This window comes from Astatotilapia calliptera, chromosome 4, assembly GCF_900246225.1.
Source record: "Astatotilapia calliptera chromosome 4, fAstCal1.2, whole genome shotgun sequence".
Classification (NCBI taxonomy): Eukaryota; Metazoa; Chordata; class Actinopteri; order Cichliformes; family Cichlidae; genus Astatotilapia; species Astatotilapia calliptera.
This window is the reverse complement of record NC_039305.1, coordinates 24797789-24813528: the sequence shown is the minus strand read 5'-3', so window position 1 is coordinate 24813528 and position 15740 is coordinate 24797789. Positions and strand designations below refer to the sequence as shown.

The following is a 15740-nucleotide window of genomic DNA, read 5'->3' as shown; positions in this document are numbered from 1 at the left end:
CGTGCTTCTCCGCAAACAATATAGAGTCTGGCCAACAGCTGGAATGCCATTACATTACATAATGATGACATCCACAGTAAACTCATAAAATTTCTAGGATAACAATAACATACACCTTCGAGCTCAAACAACATTTAGATAAAATATTTATTTGTCATTGAAGTCATATATTAAAAATAACCCCTGCAATTCAAAGGTCACTTGAAAAAAACAACAAACCTAAACTTTAAGACAGTGTCTTGTTATTTGGAGCAAAGGGTGCTATTTGGCAATATATAATTACAAAGAGCGAGAGCGCTAGCAGAGAGGTGAGGAGGAATATTGATATTGATTATGAATCAGTGTAAAGAGTAAAGAATAAAGAGGCCACGTGTCTCAGAAGAAAATGGCACTTATTTTCTCCAGCTCATATCTAACTTTTTTAATGCCATAGTGTCATTAGTGCAGGATTAAGATGGTATAATGCAGGCACGGTTATCTGTACGAATCCATTTTCCACGGGTGAATACAAAAAATGCATTTCTTTCAGCGATGGCCTAAAATCACAACTAAAACAACACAAATAATAGCTTGGACAGTTAAAGAATCAACCTCACTCCTCCCTCACTTTATTTGTAACATCTACATTCTTTTCACGCTCCTCATTTCCGTGCTGTAGCAAACATTTCCTTTTTCCTTAGAAAGAACTCTGCCCTGCCTCGGTTTCAGCAATCTGGCAACCATGTGACATAAATCTGATCTTTCACTGTTATCTAAATGTGAAATAACCAGAACCACAGCCTGAACTTCCATGTTGAGGTCGGGGAAAAAAGATCCGATTCTTCCGTGGCTGCTAAAAACTTGAGAAGGGCTACAGGAGTAAGGGTTAGCCTCTGAGTGTGTGTTTGAGTCTCAGAACTCATCATCAGAGCTGAGTAGAAGGGTCTTTTCATTGTCCCCGCGGGTGCTGATGTTACTGTGACTGCGGGAGAGCGGTGGCCCTCCACTTCGCTCTAACGTAGACTGCTGGGTGTACTGCTGATAAGCTGGGGAGAAGTTGTGGATGGCGTCCTGGACCATGTCTCCTGGATTCATCGTCTCCTTCAGGCTGCTGGAAATGCTCTTCATTGGGGCACAGCGACCTGGAGGTGTGATGGGAAGGTGGTAAATATTAAAAAGAGACACTGAATGGAAGCAATACATGAGCGAAAAAGGAAAGAAACTAAGTTTCCATCCCAACTGCCAGCTGGATTGTCCAAATAAACCTAAGCATTGTTGCAAAGAATATAAAATATATTAAGATAAATATTATCCCTCCATCTGGCATATTTATTATCAAGGCAAGGGTTTACGACAAGGGTAGGACCACAGACTGAACAAAGTGGGAAGGTGGAATTAGCTGACTGCAAAATAAATGAGAGAACACAAAACAACACAGCGAAATATCCATCATTTCAAAATCTAATGGAAACATAAATATCTGTATTTTCTATACAATGCTGAAAATGAAACACTGAACTGAAACACATAACACAAGCGATGGAAATGCAATATTTTTTTAAACCACAATCAAGGAGAAAAAAAAGACATCAAATTCCATTTTAACATAAACAACTGAGTCACATACAGACAAAACATAGCTAACATCAGACGTACCGTACTGTCCATAGATAGGAAATGAGCCTTGAGTGCCGCAGAGTGAAGGAGGAGGAAAAGGAGAGAAAGAGATAAGAAACACAAGAAGGTCAAGATGAAAATAAAAGAATAGAAAAGAGGGCAGATGAAAAGAGAACAACTCAAAAATAAACAGATTGTTGAAGATAGGAATCAAAGTAAAGAGGAAGGGACACAAAGAGTGAGGTCAGATTAGCTTTGAAAGACTTCATCAAGAACCCTCTGTTAATCACATAATAACAATACTATAATACTGTTAGTTGCTCTTTGAACATTTCACTCTCTACCACAACCAGACATCAACGCACACACATAAACATGCCGCTTACCATATGAATCCAGCCTTTTGTCCATGTAGACCTTGTAAGTAAAAGCATGGCGCAAAGCAATAGCAGCAAAGAACATCTCAATGCAGATGATGAAGTTTTGGTAGCCAGCAGCAACTGTTCCTTCCCCCACAGAGAAATCAGCAGAGTTGATCTGGGGGATAGCGCCACACTTCTCCAGGATGGCCAGCAACATCCCTGAAATATACAAAGATAAGATATGAAAACATAAATCAAAACACTGATGTATTACTCCATGAGAGTTCAGCAACATTTGAATCTGTGCATGGAAATGCCCAAAACTGGCACTAAAATAAACATATTTGGACCTGGCACAAAAAACCTTTTTGGTCTGTAAAGCTAACAGACAGGTTGCTTTAAACAGTAAAAACTCTTTCAATGTTAGCGCCAGAGCCACACCGATTAGTGAATACTGAGAGACAAAATGAGCAGCTGTCTACTGGGGTTCTTTTCCATTAATTAAAGTCACTATGTTTGAGGTTGCAGTTCCTTATATGACATATATTGTAGTTTCCTCTGTGATTAATTCTTCAAACAACCCATCAAAGAATTCTGTGCTCCAGTTTTGGTGGGTTGTTTTTAGCACAAAATAGCAGGTATCTGTGTTGGTATGAACCCTTCATGGAGTCTAACCAAGCTTGGTAGGGTTAGATGAAAAATTTGCACTCCACCACATCATCCAAAATTGTCCATTCTGGCAAAAGCACAGCGGCAACAGAAATGATGCAAGAATCAAGGCTTCAAAATGTAAGAGAACCAGTGGCTATATCCATCTGTTATATACAGCCTAGGCTAGGGAGCCGGGGACTGAAGAGATCACCTCTCACTGGGACTGTTTCTACAGTATCTACAGTATAGTGACTAGAATGAGCAGTCTTCCTTGTTCCAACTCGCAACTCTTCAAGTCTGAGTTTACATTGGTCACCTTTGCTAGGTTTCCAGTTGTGTATAACAAGCTACTTCCAAGGTGAATTAAGAGAGGATGTATAAAGTTAATACACACACACTTACCCTGCCAGAAGGAGAGAAAGATGACTGACTTGACCATGAAGAACTTGAGCACTGGGTTATACGGGACGAGCAGCTCACGTGTGGCAAAGTAGAAGAGGAAGAGAGCGTAGAGGGACAGACTCACAGAGATGTTGTAGATAATTGTGATATACAAGTAGCCACTAGCCACACTGGAGGAGACAGAAAAAAAAAGATTATATAAATGCAAAATCAAACAGTCATTTCAACTAAAGCTAAACACTAAGATGCTGATGCTCTGGTTGACAGTGCTGTGGAAACATACTTGAAGTCTCCATCTCTGTATTTCCCAAAGGCCTGAAGGATGACAGTGATCACTGCCATCAGTGGTTTTACCACGCAGAACTGGAGAGTTGCCTGCACAGAAGTGAAAGACATAACAGTTGGTGATGTGTGATACCTACAGTCATTCAAGCTTAAAATATTTGCAAGTAGATATTTTGGGTATGCTTACGAACACGTTACACTTTTAGTAAATGGAGAAAACATGTATTAATACTTGTCTGTCACAGTGGACACCACAACACTCAAACAGAGTCAGTACAACCTAAACCTCCACCCAAACTAAAACACTCATACCTGTTTGCAAAACCTGAGGAAGCCAATGGAGTAGGTCCTGCCCCACAGACAGCATGTCCCATACATACAGCTTGACCTAAAGTGACATACACACACACACACACACACACACACACACACACACACACACACACACACACACACACACACACACACACACACACACACACACACACACACACACACACACACTCTTAACATGAAACAACTGAAGTAACCAATTATATGGGCAGTTATACTATGAAAAGGAATCAGACTTACTCGATGGGTTTCCCTCTGATTTCAGCCATTATGGCGCTCTCTCCTCCCAGATACTCGTAACACAAACTCAGGAAGTTGTAGATGACAAAAGCTGGAGAGGATGACACAGAGAAAAGGTTACAGTTTTCCAAAGTGGCTCTCTGCATCTGGAAAACAATTGCCAGATTTAATTTTTTTTTATTTTTTTTTAACTGGAGTTAAGCTGCATCAGAAAGCACAAATGAGAAACTGCGTCATCAAACTAAGGAACTGCATATCAGTGATATGACAGGAAGAGAAACCGCAACCTTCATAATCTTGCAGGATTTAGAACTCCAAAAACTAAGCAAACAAGCTAAAAAAATACACTGAAATGACAGATATACAATGTGATCAACACACAGTGGTAGAGCTCAGGCAGTAGAGTAGCTCACCTACTAATCAGAAGGTTGGTGGTTGCTGCTCCAGTCTGCACGGGCAACATACTACTAACCCCAATTTGTTATCCAGCAGAGTATGATTGTGTGTGAATGTTAGGTAGAAAACACTTACACAGGAAAGACATAGAAAAAAGTACTTGTGTGAATGGGTGAACGAGGCAAGTTGTAAAGCACTCTGAGTGCTCATTTAGTGAGATATAAGAATCAGTCCATCTATCACACTAGTAAAGGAATTACTATGCTTTAATAACTCTGTGTAACTCTAATAGTAACAGTTAGATTTTGCTGACTCTATTTCAGAACTGCTGAGACTGCCATTTCTAGACAGGAAGGGAAACTTATCAGTAGTCTTATGAATGACTAGCAAACACAGAACGAGCCTTTGACTGTGCATCCAGGCACAGTAATTCTTCTATGCAGCAAAAAACACCCTGCAACAGTAAAAGCTTGTGACAGTAAACGCTTACTGAGAGCAGTGTTGGTCAAGTAATACCTAATTACTGATTACTTCCCCAAAAAAGTAATCCCGTTACTTTACTGATTACTTATTTCCAAAAGTAATTAATTACTTAGTTACTTTTTAAAAACACGATTTACAACCTGAATAGGTGATAAAGTGATAGATCTTTCAGCCCAATTCTACTTTTTCTACATAATCCATCATACAGAATGTAATCAAATGGAAAAGTCTCTTTTTAAAACTTGTTTTATTAGTTTTAATCTTTTAACTTTATGCATCAAGCAAAAATTTAATTATATGCAACATTCTCTGACTGGAAGAAATTTGTTTAATATTTAAACCTATTTTCTGCACATTCCAGCACATAAAATAAATAAATAAATATATATATATATATATATATATATATATATTTTTTTTTTTTTTTTTTTTTTTTTTTTTTGTGTTTACATTCACTCTTTCAAATAGATGCAAGTAAAACACAACAGACAATAAATAGAGTCAAAGACTAGCGGTCCTGTTGCTCTATTTTCACCTGTAAAGCAGGAGTGGGGTAGGCGGAGGTTTACCCTGGTGCAGGTGAGCCGCGGTCAGTTGAAGAATCCGCGAGTTTCTCTGTGAGTTTCCCATTACGTCGTTGCGCACTCAATGCTTGCTCGGAAGTTTAAGGGTTTTTTTCGCTGTAAAAAGAAGTTTTCTTCCCACGCACAACGGACGCTAATGTTTTTGTCACTTTTTATGGAATCAAACTCAAAGGTCAGTACTTCCACGCTTTAAACTCTGCACGCTCATACTCTCTCCTGCACTCGATATATGATCCATTGTTGATCTGCACGCAACTGTTGTCACAAACGTCGCACTTGCTTACGTCACTGTCATGAGACATTCTCGCAAAAAATAAAAAATAAAAAATAAATCATGGTTTTAGTAACGCAGTGTTCCTACGTGAAAGTAACGGTAATCTAATTACCGTTTTTGCAATAGTAATCCCTTACTTTATTCGTTACTTGAAAAAAGTAATTGGGTTACAGTAACGCGTTACTGCCCATCTGACTGAGAGAGAACATTTTTTTGCCAGAAATTAAAAAAAAAACAAAAAAACAATTTACAGTTATATATGTAGACCATTGTGTAATTCATCATTATCTGATATCAAAAATGTAAAAACATTCTCCTGGATTTAATATCCATTATTCTTTAAAAATCTAAATATTTTTAGAAAAATCTCAACAAAGCATATAGGGCAGTTGCATCATACAGTGGGGCAAAAAAGTATTTAGTCAGCCACCGATTGTGCAAGTTCCCCCACCTAAAATGATGACAGAGGTCAGTAATTTGCACCAGAGGTACACTTCAACTGTGAGAGACAGAATGTGAAAAAAAAAATCCATGAATCCACATGGTAGGATTTGTAAAGAATTTATTCGTAAATCAGGGTGGAAAATAAGTATTTGGTCAATAACAAAAATACAACTCAATACTTTGTAACATAACCTTTGTTGGCAATAACAGAGGTCAAACGTTTACTATAGGTCTTTACCAGGTTTGCACACACAGTAGATGGTATTTTGGCCCATTCCTCCATGCAGATCTTCTCGAGAGCAGTGATGTTTTGGGGCTGTCGCCGAGCAACACGGACTTTCAACTCCCGCCACAGATTTTCTATGGGGTTGAGGTCTGGAGACTGGCTAGGCCACTCCAGAACTTTCAAATGCTTCTTACGGAGCCACTCCTTTGTTGCCCGGGCGGTGTGTTTTGGATCATTGTCATGTTGGAAGACCCAGCCTCGTTTCATCTTCAAAGTTCTCACTGATGGAAGGAGGTTTTGGCTCAAAATCTCACGATACATGGCCCCATTCATTCTGTCCTTAACACGGATCAGTCGTCCTGTCCCCTTGGCAGAAAAACAGCCCCATAGCATGATGTTTCCACCCCCATGCTTCACAGTAGGTATGGTGTTCTTGGGATGCAACTCAGTATTCTTCTTCCTCCAAACACGACGAGTTGAGTTTATACCAAAAAGTTCTACTTTGGTTTCATCTGACCACATGACATTCTCCCAATCCTCTGCTGTATCATCCATGTGCTCTCTGGCAAACTTCAGACGGGCCTGGACATGCACTGGCTTCAGCAGCGGAACACGTCTGGCACTGCGGGATTTGATTCCCTGCCGTTGTAGTGTGTTACTGATGGTGACCTTTGTTACTTTGGTCCCAGCTCTCTGCAGGTCATTCACCAGGTCCCCCCGTGTGGTTCTGGGATCTTTGCTCACCGTTCTCATGATCATTTTGACCCCACGGGATAAGATCTTGCGTGGAGCCCCAGATCGAGGGAGATTATCAGTGGTCTTGTATGTCTTCCATTTTCTGATGATTGCTCCCACAGTTGATTTTTTCACACCAAGCTGCTTGCCTATTGTAGATTCACTCTTCCCAGTCTGGTGCAGGTCTACAATACTTTTCCTGGTGTCCTTCGAAAGCTCTTTGGTCTTGGCCATGGCGGCGTTTGGAGTCTGACTGTTTGAGGCTGTGGACAGGTGTCTTTTATACAGATGATGAGTTCAAACAGGTGCCATTCATACAGGTAACGAGTGGGGGACAGAAAAGCGTCTTACAGAAGACGTTACAGGTCTGTGAGAGCCAGAGATTTTCCTTGTTTGAGGTGACCAAATACTTATTTTCCACCCTGATTTACGAATAAATAATTTACAAATCCTACCATGTGGATTCATGGATTTTTTTTTTCACATTCTGTCTCTCACAGTTGAAGTGTACCTCTGGTGCAAATTACTGACCTCTGTCATCATTTTAAGTGGGGGAACTTGCACAATCGGTGGCTGACTAAATACTTTTTTGCCCCACTGTATTCTGTGCGGTGGTCAGTGGTTTACTTTCTATTTTGCTGAGGAGTAACACGCAATTTAAAAAAACTGACTGGGCTGCACAGTGATCGCAGTTTTCCTGCTGGCCCAGGTGTTTGTCGGCTAATCTAAGGGTAATCCACAGACTCAGGCTCCCTGCTGCCTCAGCTTTCTTTACAGTTGAAAGCTGCTGAGCTTAAAAGTAAGCCTGTGATTGCAGCACATGGACGACAATTGGGTCCTGGGTTTTTCAGTACTGCATAATTACAGATACAGTATGTTTTAACTCTGAAACAAGAACATACGAAGAAGCTAATATTCTTTTGAATGGCTTCTCCACGTAAACCTAAGGTTTGAACAGTGGGTGGGTTGGGCTTTTGTGCCTAGATCACAATGTCATCATCATAAAGGGTACAAAAAAACTGACATGGAGTCCTTAGAGCAGTTTGAAATCTGAGCTTCTGTCTCACTGGGGTTACGTGCACGTACACCGACATCCTAACCTAAAACTCTGTTTATGTTTATTATAAGCATCCACTACTAGTTACCAACAATATACTATAAATGACAGAAAATACCAAAAAGCACTTTGAATAATGGTGGGATACATCATGATTTATCTGCTTAGAAGTGAGATGCCTTCTCAAGCATTTGCTCTTTTTCCACTCAGTTGCTAGGATACCTGTCCCCCCTCCCTGCAATCCCAACAGGCCATGGAGACATGAGAACAAAGATGGCAACCTTTGTAAATGAACACACTGTAAAGGCCCTCTGTTAGTGGGCACAGCACATAAATTCTTACACCCTCACACTTACTCTCATTGTTGTGTTAAATGCTGACCATACTGTGATGGCACATGTGGCAGCGTATATTCCTGCGTGCAACATAATAGGCTAGTGTATTTAATTTGACTCTGTTACTTTGTCCACTCACCTTCATAGCAGTCTCGGACTGTGTCGAAGTACACGTAATACTCCTCGTTGGTGAAGAAAAGCAGGCTGAGCCAGGAGTCAAAGGCATAGATGGGAACTATGAAGAGGATCCTAACTATGTGCCGCTGCTCGTTTGGAGAGCTGTAGTAACGTAGGTGCATGTAGATCTGAAAAAGAAAAAGAGGTTAGAGAAACATAAGTTCATCTAAACATATAAAGTCATTTATTTAGAAATCTAAGATTAAACTGCTCCTATAAAAGACACCATCATCTAACAAGGAGCTCCATATGCTGGAAAAAGCCTCCATAACTTAAAGACAAAATTAAACGAGCAAGTAAATATTGTGCAGCACTGGCAAAGGTGTATCTACACTCACCACCCATTTGATTAGTTACTGAAGTTAGGTAGTTGCTGAAGTTCGAATTGAGCATGAGAACGAAGAAGAAATGTAAATTATGTGACTTTAAACTTAGCATGGTTGTTAAGGCCAGATGGGCTGAGTATTTCACAAAGTGCTGATCTATTGGGATTTTCCCACACAACCATCTGTAGGGTTTACAGAGAATGGTCTGAAAAAGAGAAAACATCCTGTGAAAATGCCCTGTTAATGTCAGAGAAGACCGAGAAGAATGATCAGGTTACTTTCAGCTGATTGGAACACAACAGTAACTCAAATAACTACTTGTTACAGCCAAGGCACAATACGGTCGACCTTGATGAGCTAGAGCAAATTGGAAAAACAATGCTTGATCTGATGCAACATTCAGATAGTAGGTCCACACAACATGGATGGACCTATCCTGCCTTGTATCAAAGTTTAAGGCTGGTGGTGGTGGTGTAAAGGTATTCAGGGTTATTTTCTTGACATACTTTGGACCACCAACTGCGCATCATTTAAAGGTGAAAGCCTACAGTATATCGATCTTTTAATGACTGCTTCCAGCAGGATAACGCACCACGTTGCAAAGCTCAAATCATCTCAAAATGGTTTCGTGAACATGATAAGATCACCGTACTGAAATGGTCTCCACAGTCACCAGATTTCAATCAAATAGAGCTCCTTTGGGATGTGGTGAAATGTAAAATTCACATCATGGATGTGGAGCTGACAAATCTGCACCAATTGTGTGATGTCATGTCAATGTTGACCAAAATCTCTGCTAAAAATCAATGCCATGAAGAATTCAGGCAATTCTGACGGCAAAAGCAGGTCCAACCAGGTATTAGCAACGTGTACCGAACAAAATGGTCAGTAAATTTAAACCTGCTCATGAGAGCATCTACACCTATAAAAACAGAGATAATGAAAAACCCTGTTGACATATGTATGGGCTGCATAAACAAAGAAGGAAAATGGTATCAGGTTTCCACCAACAACCTAATGTACCACGTAATATTTCTAATTTTTAAAATGCAAACATACTGTATTTAAACTTGCCTATATAATGATTAAATTTCCTAAACTTTATTTAAAGTTTAGTTTAAAAAAAAAATAGGACCTAAACTAAAACATGGTAAAGTCTGGCAGGGAGCGTGTTTGGGGCCTGCACATAGAGTGAGACAAAAGCTATCAGTGTCATGGAAAAGGGCGTGCTGGTACTGACCAAATAAAAGCGTCAATGCAAAAATGAAATGTGACCCAATAATTGTTTTATCTTGATTTTCTTGTTTTTATAATAATTGAAGCCAAAAATTGTAACTGAAAAAAAACGGGTTAGTAGTTGTCACATTAAAAAACAACAACAAAGAAACAAAAAACAACTAAAAGCACAACATGAGATCAACATGGATCAGTTTTCTCACTGCAAAACCACAGTTCAAAATGTGCTAGGTAATCAGGGTGGCCCAAAGTAATGGCTACCTCATGAAACCTGCATGTGTGCAGTCAGTATACACTTGCCAGAGTCTGATACTGGAATAGAGTGAGTTTGCAGGGTGTGTGTTGTGAGTGTGTGCTTGATGGGGGTAACTGATACTGAGCTTTTATCACTCCTTTTCAGAGAAGCAGATGGCAGGAAGGACAGGGTGGGCTGCTGTCACCAGCACCTCTGTCTGCGCCCTGTGGCTCTTTTCCACTTACACAATGTCCACACCTATCACCTTTCCTGGCCTGTAAACAGACACACCTCTGGTAAAATAACAAACATTGAAAGGGGAGGGGGGGACAACACACCAGGCCAGACAGTGCACTCACAGGCAATCGTTGTTAGGTGACCCTACTTTCAGCACACACATCTCCTGCTCCTGTACAGTGTTATACTCAAGCCAGGAGCACCTGTTGCCAGAGCGACACAAGGCTATTCTTTAACCGAGTGTGTGAAGAGCATCGGCAAACAATGGAAGAGAAATCATTCAACTATGCCTCGAGGTACAATAGATCCCCCTTACATAAAAGGGATGTTACCTGAATGCTTCAGTGTAACATGAGGGCTGACAAACAAAGAAACCTGACAAGGTAAACTGCTCTTATTCCATGAATTGCAGTTCTCTGCAGGGCTCGCACACAGCACTCCACAGGCTTTTAGTACTGCTGAGGTCTTGCCATACAGCCATCGTAAATTGTCCCAAGCTGGATAAATTTAAGAGGGCCAGATTAAATTCAGTCAATCAAACTTGGCACTCTCGTGTGTTCGCGCTCAAGGTTGCCACAAACTAGAATATTCCAAGTTTTTACAGCCTGCAAGGAAAATTTATAGCATGTTGTTTTGCCCATCTCTTTTTCACTGCACTTATGTAATCGTACTACTGCCAGCCCCAAATAAAACACAAAGACGTATTCGTTTTACTTGTTTCTAATGTTTAATGCTTGCAGCCATCTTAAACCTGGCTCCTAAAGGCTGCTTTAAAGATTTAAATGTGGCTCGGTGACTAAAGACACTAGACTAGGACAAAACTCAATGTCAGCAATTTAGGATGACTGTCTCCCTGCTCCCCGCAAGTCAGTGGAATTAAAGCCATAAAGAAGTAAATATTTCTGAGCTGTGGCAATGGGAGCTTTTTTCATATGATGTCTCCTGCAGCTAACACAACTGGGCATGGTAACAAACAGCAGAGTAGGTTTAGCTGTCTGTGTCAGTCCACATTTCAGCAGGAATTGTCAGTATACAGCCTAGATGCATCAAACTTGTTTTCCAAACAACAACAAATTAGATCCACGTGGCACAATTTGGCTTGCAATGAACCTGTAATGTTGCTGAAATCTCACCATGTGTAGGAGCCTTTAGAAAGCAGATTGTAGATGAGAATAAGTACTTATTTAACTTCTTCACGAACACAGTGTAGCCAATTCATGGGAATGGGATGTTATTTATCACCTTCACATCAAAAACAAAACAAATTTGCAGACAGAAAATCCCATAATATTTGGAAGAAGAATATTTCCTCATATGAAGCACATAACACTACATGTGCTTGGTGTGTGAACATCCACATAAAGAGTCAACCAACCTTTAATTAAGTCTAAATAAAATCAAACAATCATGATCATGATTCAAATTTGGGTTTTGAGTCACTTACCCAAAACACTGACATTGAGATCAATGTTTCGGGTAAGTGCTATGGGCAAAGACGGGAAAACAGATGTAACCACATTGAATGAAACCATTAACAACATGTTAGCAAAGAGTGCATTTGAGTTTTGCCTAGTGACATATTTTGACCAAATAAAAAGCATAACCTGGTTATTCCTTTAGTGAAACCACCACATAGTCAACAGGTTCCCAAATACCCTTGGACTGTAGAAAGAACTCTCAAAACCCTGTAACTATTATTATTTAACCTCTTAGATCACAGTTTACCCTCTCACAGGTAGCTGTTAGTGGAACATTTCATTTAAACCCGCTGACCATTTAACCACTCTGCTTACCTGGTGGCATGTGATCAGAAGAGCTGTCCAAACAAAAAACCCTGATATAGTTTGGGCAGTGGAGGTCATGAGGAAAATTGGCTCATCTGGTGTTACCACTGGGGTTTTAGGCACCCATGATGTGTTGGATCCTTGTGGGGCTGTAGTGGCTGGGGACCCCAGGGTGAGGCCGCTAGGAGAGTCATTCTCCAACCTCTCTGACAGCCGCTTGACTCGCCACCAAAGCTGACTCATCTGAATGAAGAAAGGACACTTCATCAACAAATATGCTTCTTGTATCACACTTAATTTACCCTCGACATTTTTAATAGCATGCATCGATCAACAGAACATGTTCCAGTTTGTAAAGCCTGAATAAAACACTCTTGATGTGTAAATGCATCTCAGTGGGCTCGTGCGGCCAACGACCTAAATCTCATGCCAATATCTGCCGAAGCTGGAACGAGAAAACAGCAAAAGATAAAGAGCAGAGCAAAGTAGGACAGTGCACAAAAAAGTGCAAATGACACTGCACGGCTGGCAGACGTATGAAGCCAGATCAAATGGAAGGAGTGAAAAGAGGAAGCACAAGGTAGGCGGGTGAGGAGGCACTGGTGAAAACGGGCAAAAAACACACACATCAAGACATGGAGCAGAGGGCTGAAAAATCCCTAAATCACACAGTGACAGATCCGTAAGATCTGGTGACCCAGTTTCTCCTCTTTTTGTTCCCAGTGCTCTGCTCTGGGCAGAATGAAGTGGAGTGCAGCTAGAAATAGCACTATGCACAAACATATCTCATGAGAGTAGTGAAACACCTTTGCACAAATTAGTCAAAAAACGCAGAACTAACACGATCATGCCTGTGGCTGCATGTGGTTGGTGAAAGCTGAAAGCAGTAGAAATTAAAGGAAACAACTGCACGCAAATGTACATTAGGAAAATGGATAAAGGTGTTCTGAAGTTTCTATTCCACAAAGCTAATGGAACAGCCTCAGAATCTTGGGGGCTGGAGGGTATCCAGGCTGTGCATCCTGAACAGGCCCATCACATGGCCAGACACATCCATGCTCTCATTCACACCTATAACCAATTTAGGCACAGGGGGAGCACACAAACTCCACACAGCTGCCTGAGTACACCACTTCTGCAGCTCATAATGACATAATTATGAGCTGCAGAAGTGGCATTCATCTCATAATTACACAGGACTGATGAGGACAAGTGAAAACTAGACAGGCGACCGGCCAAACCGGCACTCACAACATCACACACACATCGAGACAGATGCTCTGCTACACTCCCCCGCCCCCAATCATCAAATTACATCTCCCTGCAACCGTCATCTCTCCACCTACGTCAATGTCTTGGCACAGATTTTCAGGAAGGCAATAATCTAATAGTTTGCAGTGAAAACTAATTTCACAATGACTTTCAAAGCCTCCTGAAACACCAGCTAAATATAGGGTGATTGCACAGTGTTGTCATGGATGACTCATGCCACTTTGCCAAAGCCTAAATCAGCTTGTGGCAATGCAGCAACTGGGAATGAGCCAGTGTGTCGCTTTCTCTCTCTCTCTCTCTCTCTCACACACACACACACACACACACACACACACACACACACACACACACACACACACACACACACACCAGAATATGTTTTAGTTGAAAACAAAACAAACAAACAAAAAACAAACAAACCCAGAAATAAATTTAGAACCCTACAGACAATTCAGTCTAAATGCTTTGCTTGTTTTTAATACCACCACAAAGACACAAGTAGAATATTGTTATTAGCATTATTACTGATTTTAGTTGTACTAGTAAATATTATTATTTGAGTAATTAAAGAGGTTTCAGTGTGATCAGGATCACGTTGATTTAACAGCTGAATTTCTATGTCCAAAATGATAATGTTATGTTTGGTTTTGCCATGTTCTGGTAAGTAAACAGTTAGAAAATGACTTTATTTATAGTATGTAAATCAGTTAAAACATGCCATGTTAAAATAAACATACAAATGATCTGCATATTATCCGTATTAAAGTCTGTGCTCACTGCTGTGCATACGCAATGGAGATGATCAGCACCTTGCACTTACACCTCGCTGGTTCCCAGTGGGCCACAGACAAGACAGATCATCAGTCCTGCTGACTGCACCCGGGGAAAGATTTCAAAACATGCATTGTACTTCGACATCAATCGAATTGGCAGTCTTTGTGACAAGAATTAAGACTTCAGGCCAGGAAAGCTGTCTGAAACATACTGTAACACACCAGGGCACCGAGGCTGTGTTCAGCCAGATGAAGTGAACACAACAGGATTCAGCAGTGGTTACAAGTCATTTTTATAGTGTTAAGAGCAGATTAAAGAAAATACACAAAGGACGAGAAGTCAAGCTTCCCAGCTTTCAACCCTTCGTATTAGTGCACACAGCCGTGCTATACATGCAATATCAGACAGGTGAAAAATTCAGGCGGGATAACAGTTAGCACACAAATGCTGATTTATGACAAGGTATTTGAGCCATTCCGTTATGAGTGTTAGGAAAGACACAATAAAAGCGGAAAATTACAGCCGCTGATCGGCGCTCATGACTCCGTGCTGCCGCTTTGCTTACCTCCTCTGCAGTTGTTTGATGTGCGCCGATTTGAATCCAGGCATCAACTTAGCTCATCGTCTCGAATCCAATCTCGAGCCTTTCGGGAGTATAAAAAGTTACCGAGCCAAGCTATTGCATTCAAACGAGGGAAAGCCACGTATGTAATCACTGCATCTTTCTTTCAATTCCGGAAACTGGCTTCTTCTGCAGGAAGAGTCGACAGCTGAGCTTTAATGACGCCGACCTCAGCTGCTAACCAGTGTTAGCGAGCCCTTTTCTAGCCTAACACAAACTTAGCAGTTACTTCTTCCAGTAGAGACAAACCAAAGACGTATAACACGGTTTTAGAAAGCTTTAAATAAAACACGACGCTGAGGTGTAAACTGAGAAAATAACTGGTATTAGCTTGCCATTTCCAATCCAATGCTAATGGACTACTAACGCCGTTATTTCACCCACATCAGCAGCAGCAGTTCTCTGTATCAACAGCAGCGACTCCGCTCAGCGCATGCGCAGTCACGCCTTTGTCGTTCTCCGTGCTTGGCCATTGAACATAACGCAACTTTCTATCCACACCCAGCACCCGATAACAAAATGATGAAAAGTCAGAAATTGTGAGCAACGTTATTAATTTTTATTACTTCATAAAATATACACAAATACTGTAAATAAAGAGTGTTTAAGAACTGTACATGATATCAGTACACAATACATAAAGTGAAATCCCCCCAAATAGGCTCATTCTCCAT

At 40.8% G+C, this 15740-nt stretch overlaps 1 protein-coding gene across 2 annotated transcripts; it reads right to left on the bottom strand.

The window, feature by feature from the left end:
* Positions 1-133: 133 nt before the first annotated feature.
* Positions 134-15525, bottom strand: LOC113021176 (transmembrane protein 184B). Of its 2 annotated transcripts, XM_026165667.1 has the most exons (10): positions 15010-15525; positions 12408-12641; positions 8543-8708; positions 3870-3960; positions 3609-3684; positions 3295-3386; positions 3012-3181; positions 1983-2177; positions 1636-1662; positions 134-1121 (listed from the first exon to the last, which is right to left on the bottom strand). In XM_026165667.1, the coding sequence occupies exons 2-10, from the start codon at positions 12639-12641 to the stop codon at positions 892-894; spliced, it is 1281 nt and encodes a 426-aa protein (XP_026021452.1). In that variant the 5' UTR covers positions 15010-15525; the 3' UTR covers positions 134-891. The 2 variants fall into 2 exon arrangements, with proteins under 2 accessions (XP_026021452.1, XP_026021453.1); XM_026165668.1 differs by lacking the exon at positions 1636-1662 and having other exon boundaries at positions 15010-15522.
* Between the last annotated feature and the right edge of the window lie 215 nt (positions 15526-15740).

Bases quoted from the DNA above. Each gene is read 5' to 3' on its own strand.
- LOC113021176 (XM_026165667.1), bottom strand. From the start codon at position 12,641: ATGAGTCAGCTTTGGTGGCGAGTCAAGCGGCTGTCAGAGAGGTTGGAG. The intron at 3,182-3,294 runs GTATGTTTCCAC...TGTCTCCTCCAG, and splicing joins TACAGAGATGGAGACTTCAA to TGTGGCTAGTGGCTACTTGT. The intron at 1,663-1,982 runs GTAAGCGGCATG...GCGGCACTCAAG, and splicing joins CAAAAGGCTGGATTCATATG to GCTCATTTCCTATCTATGGA.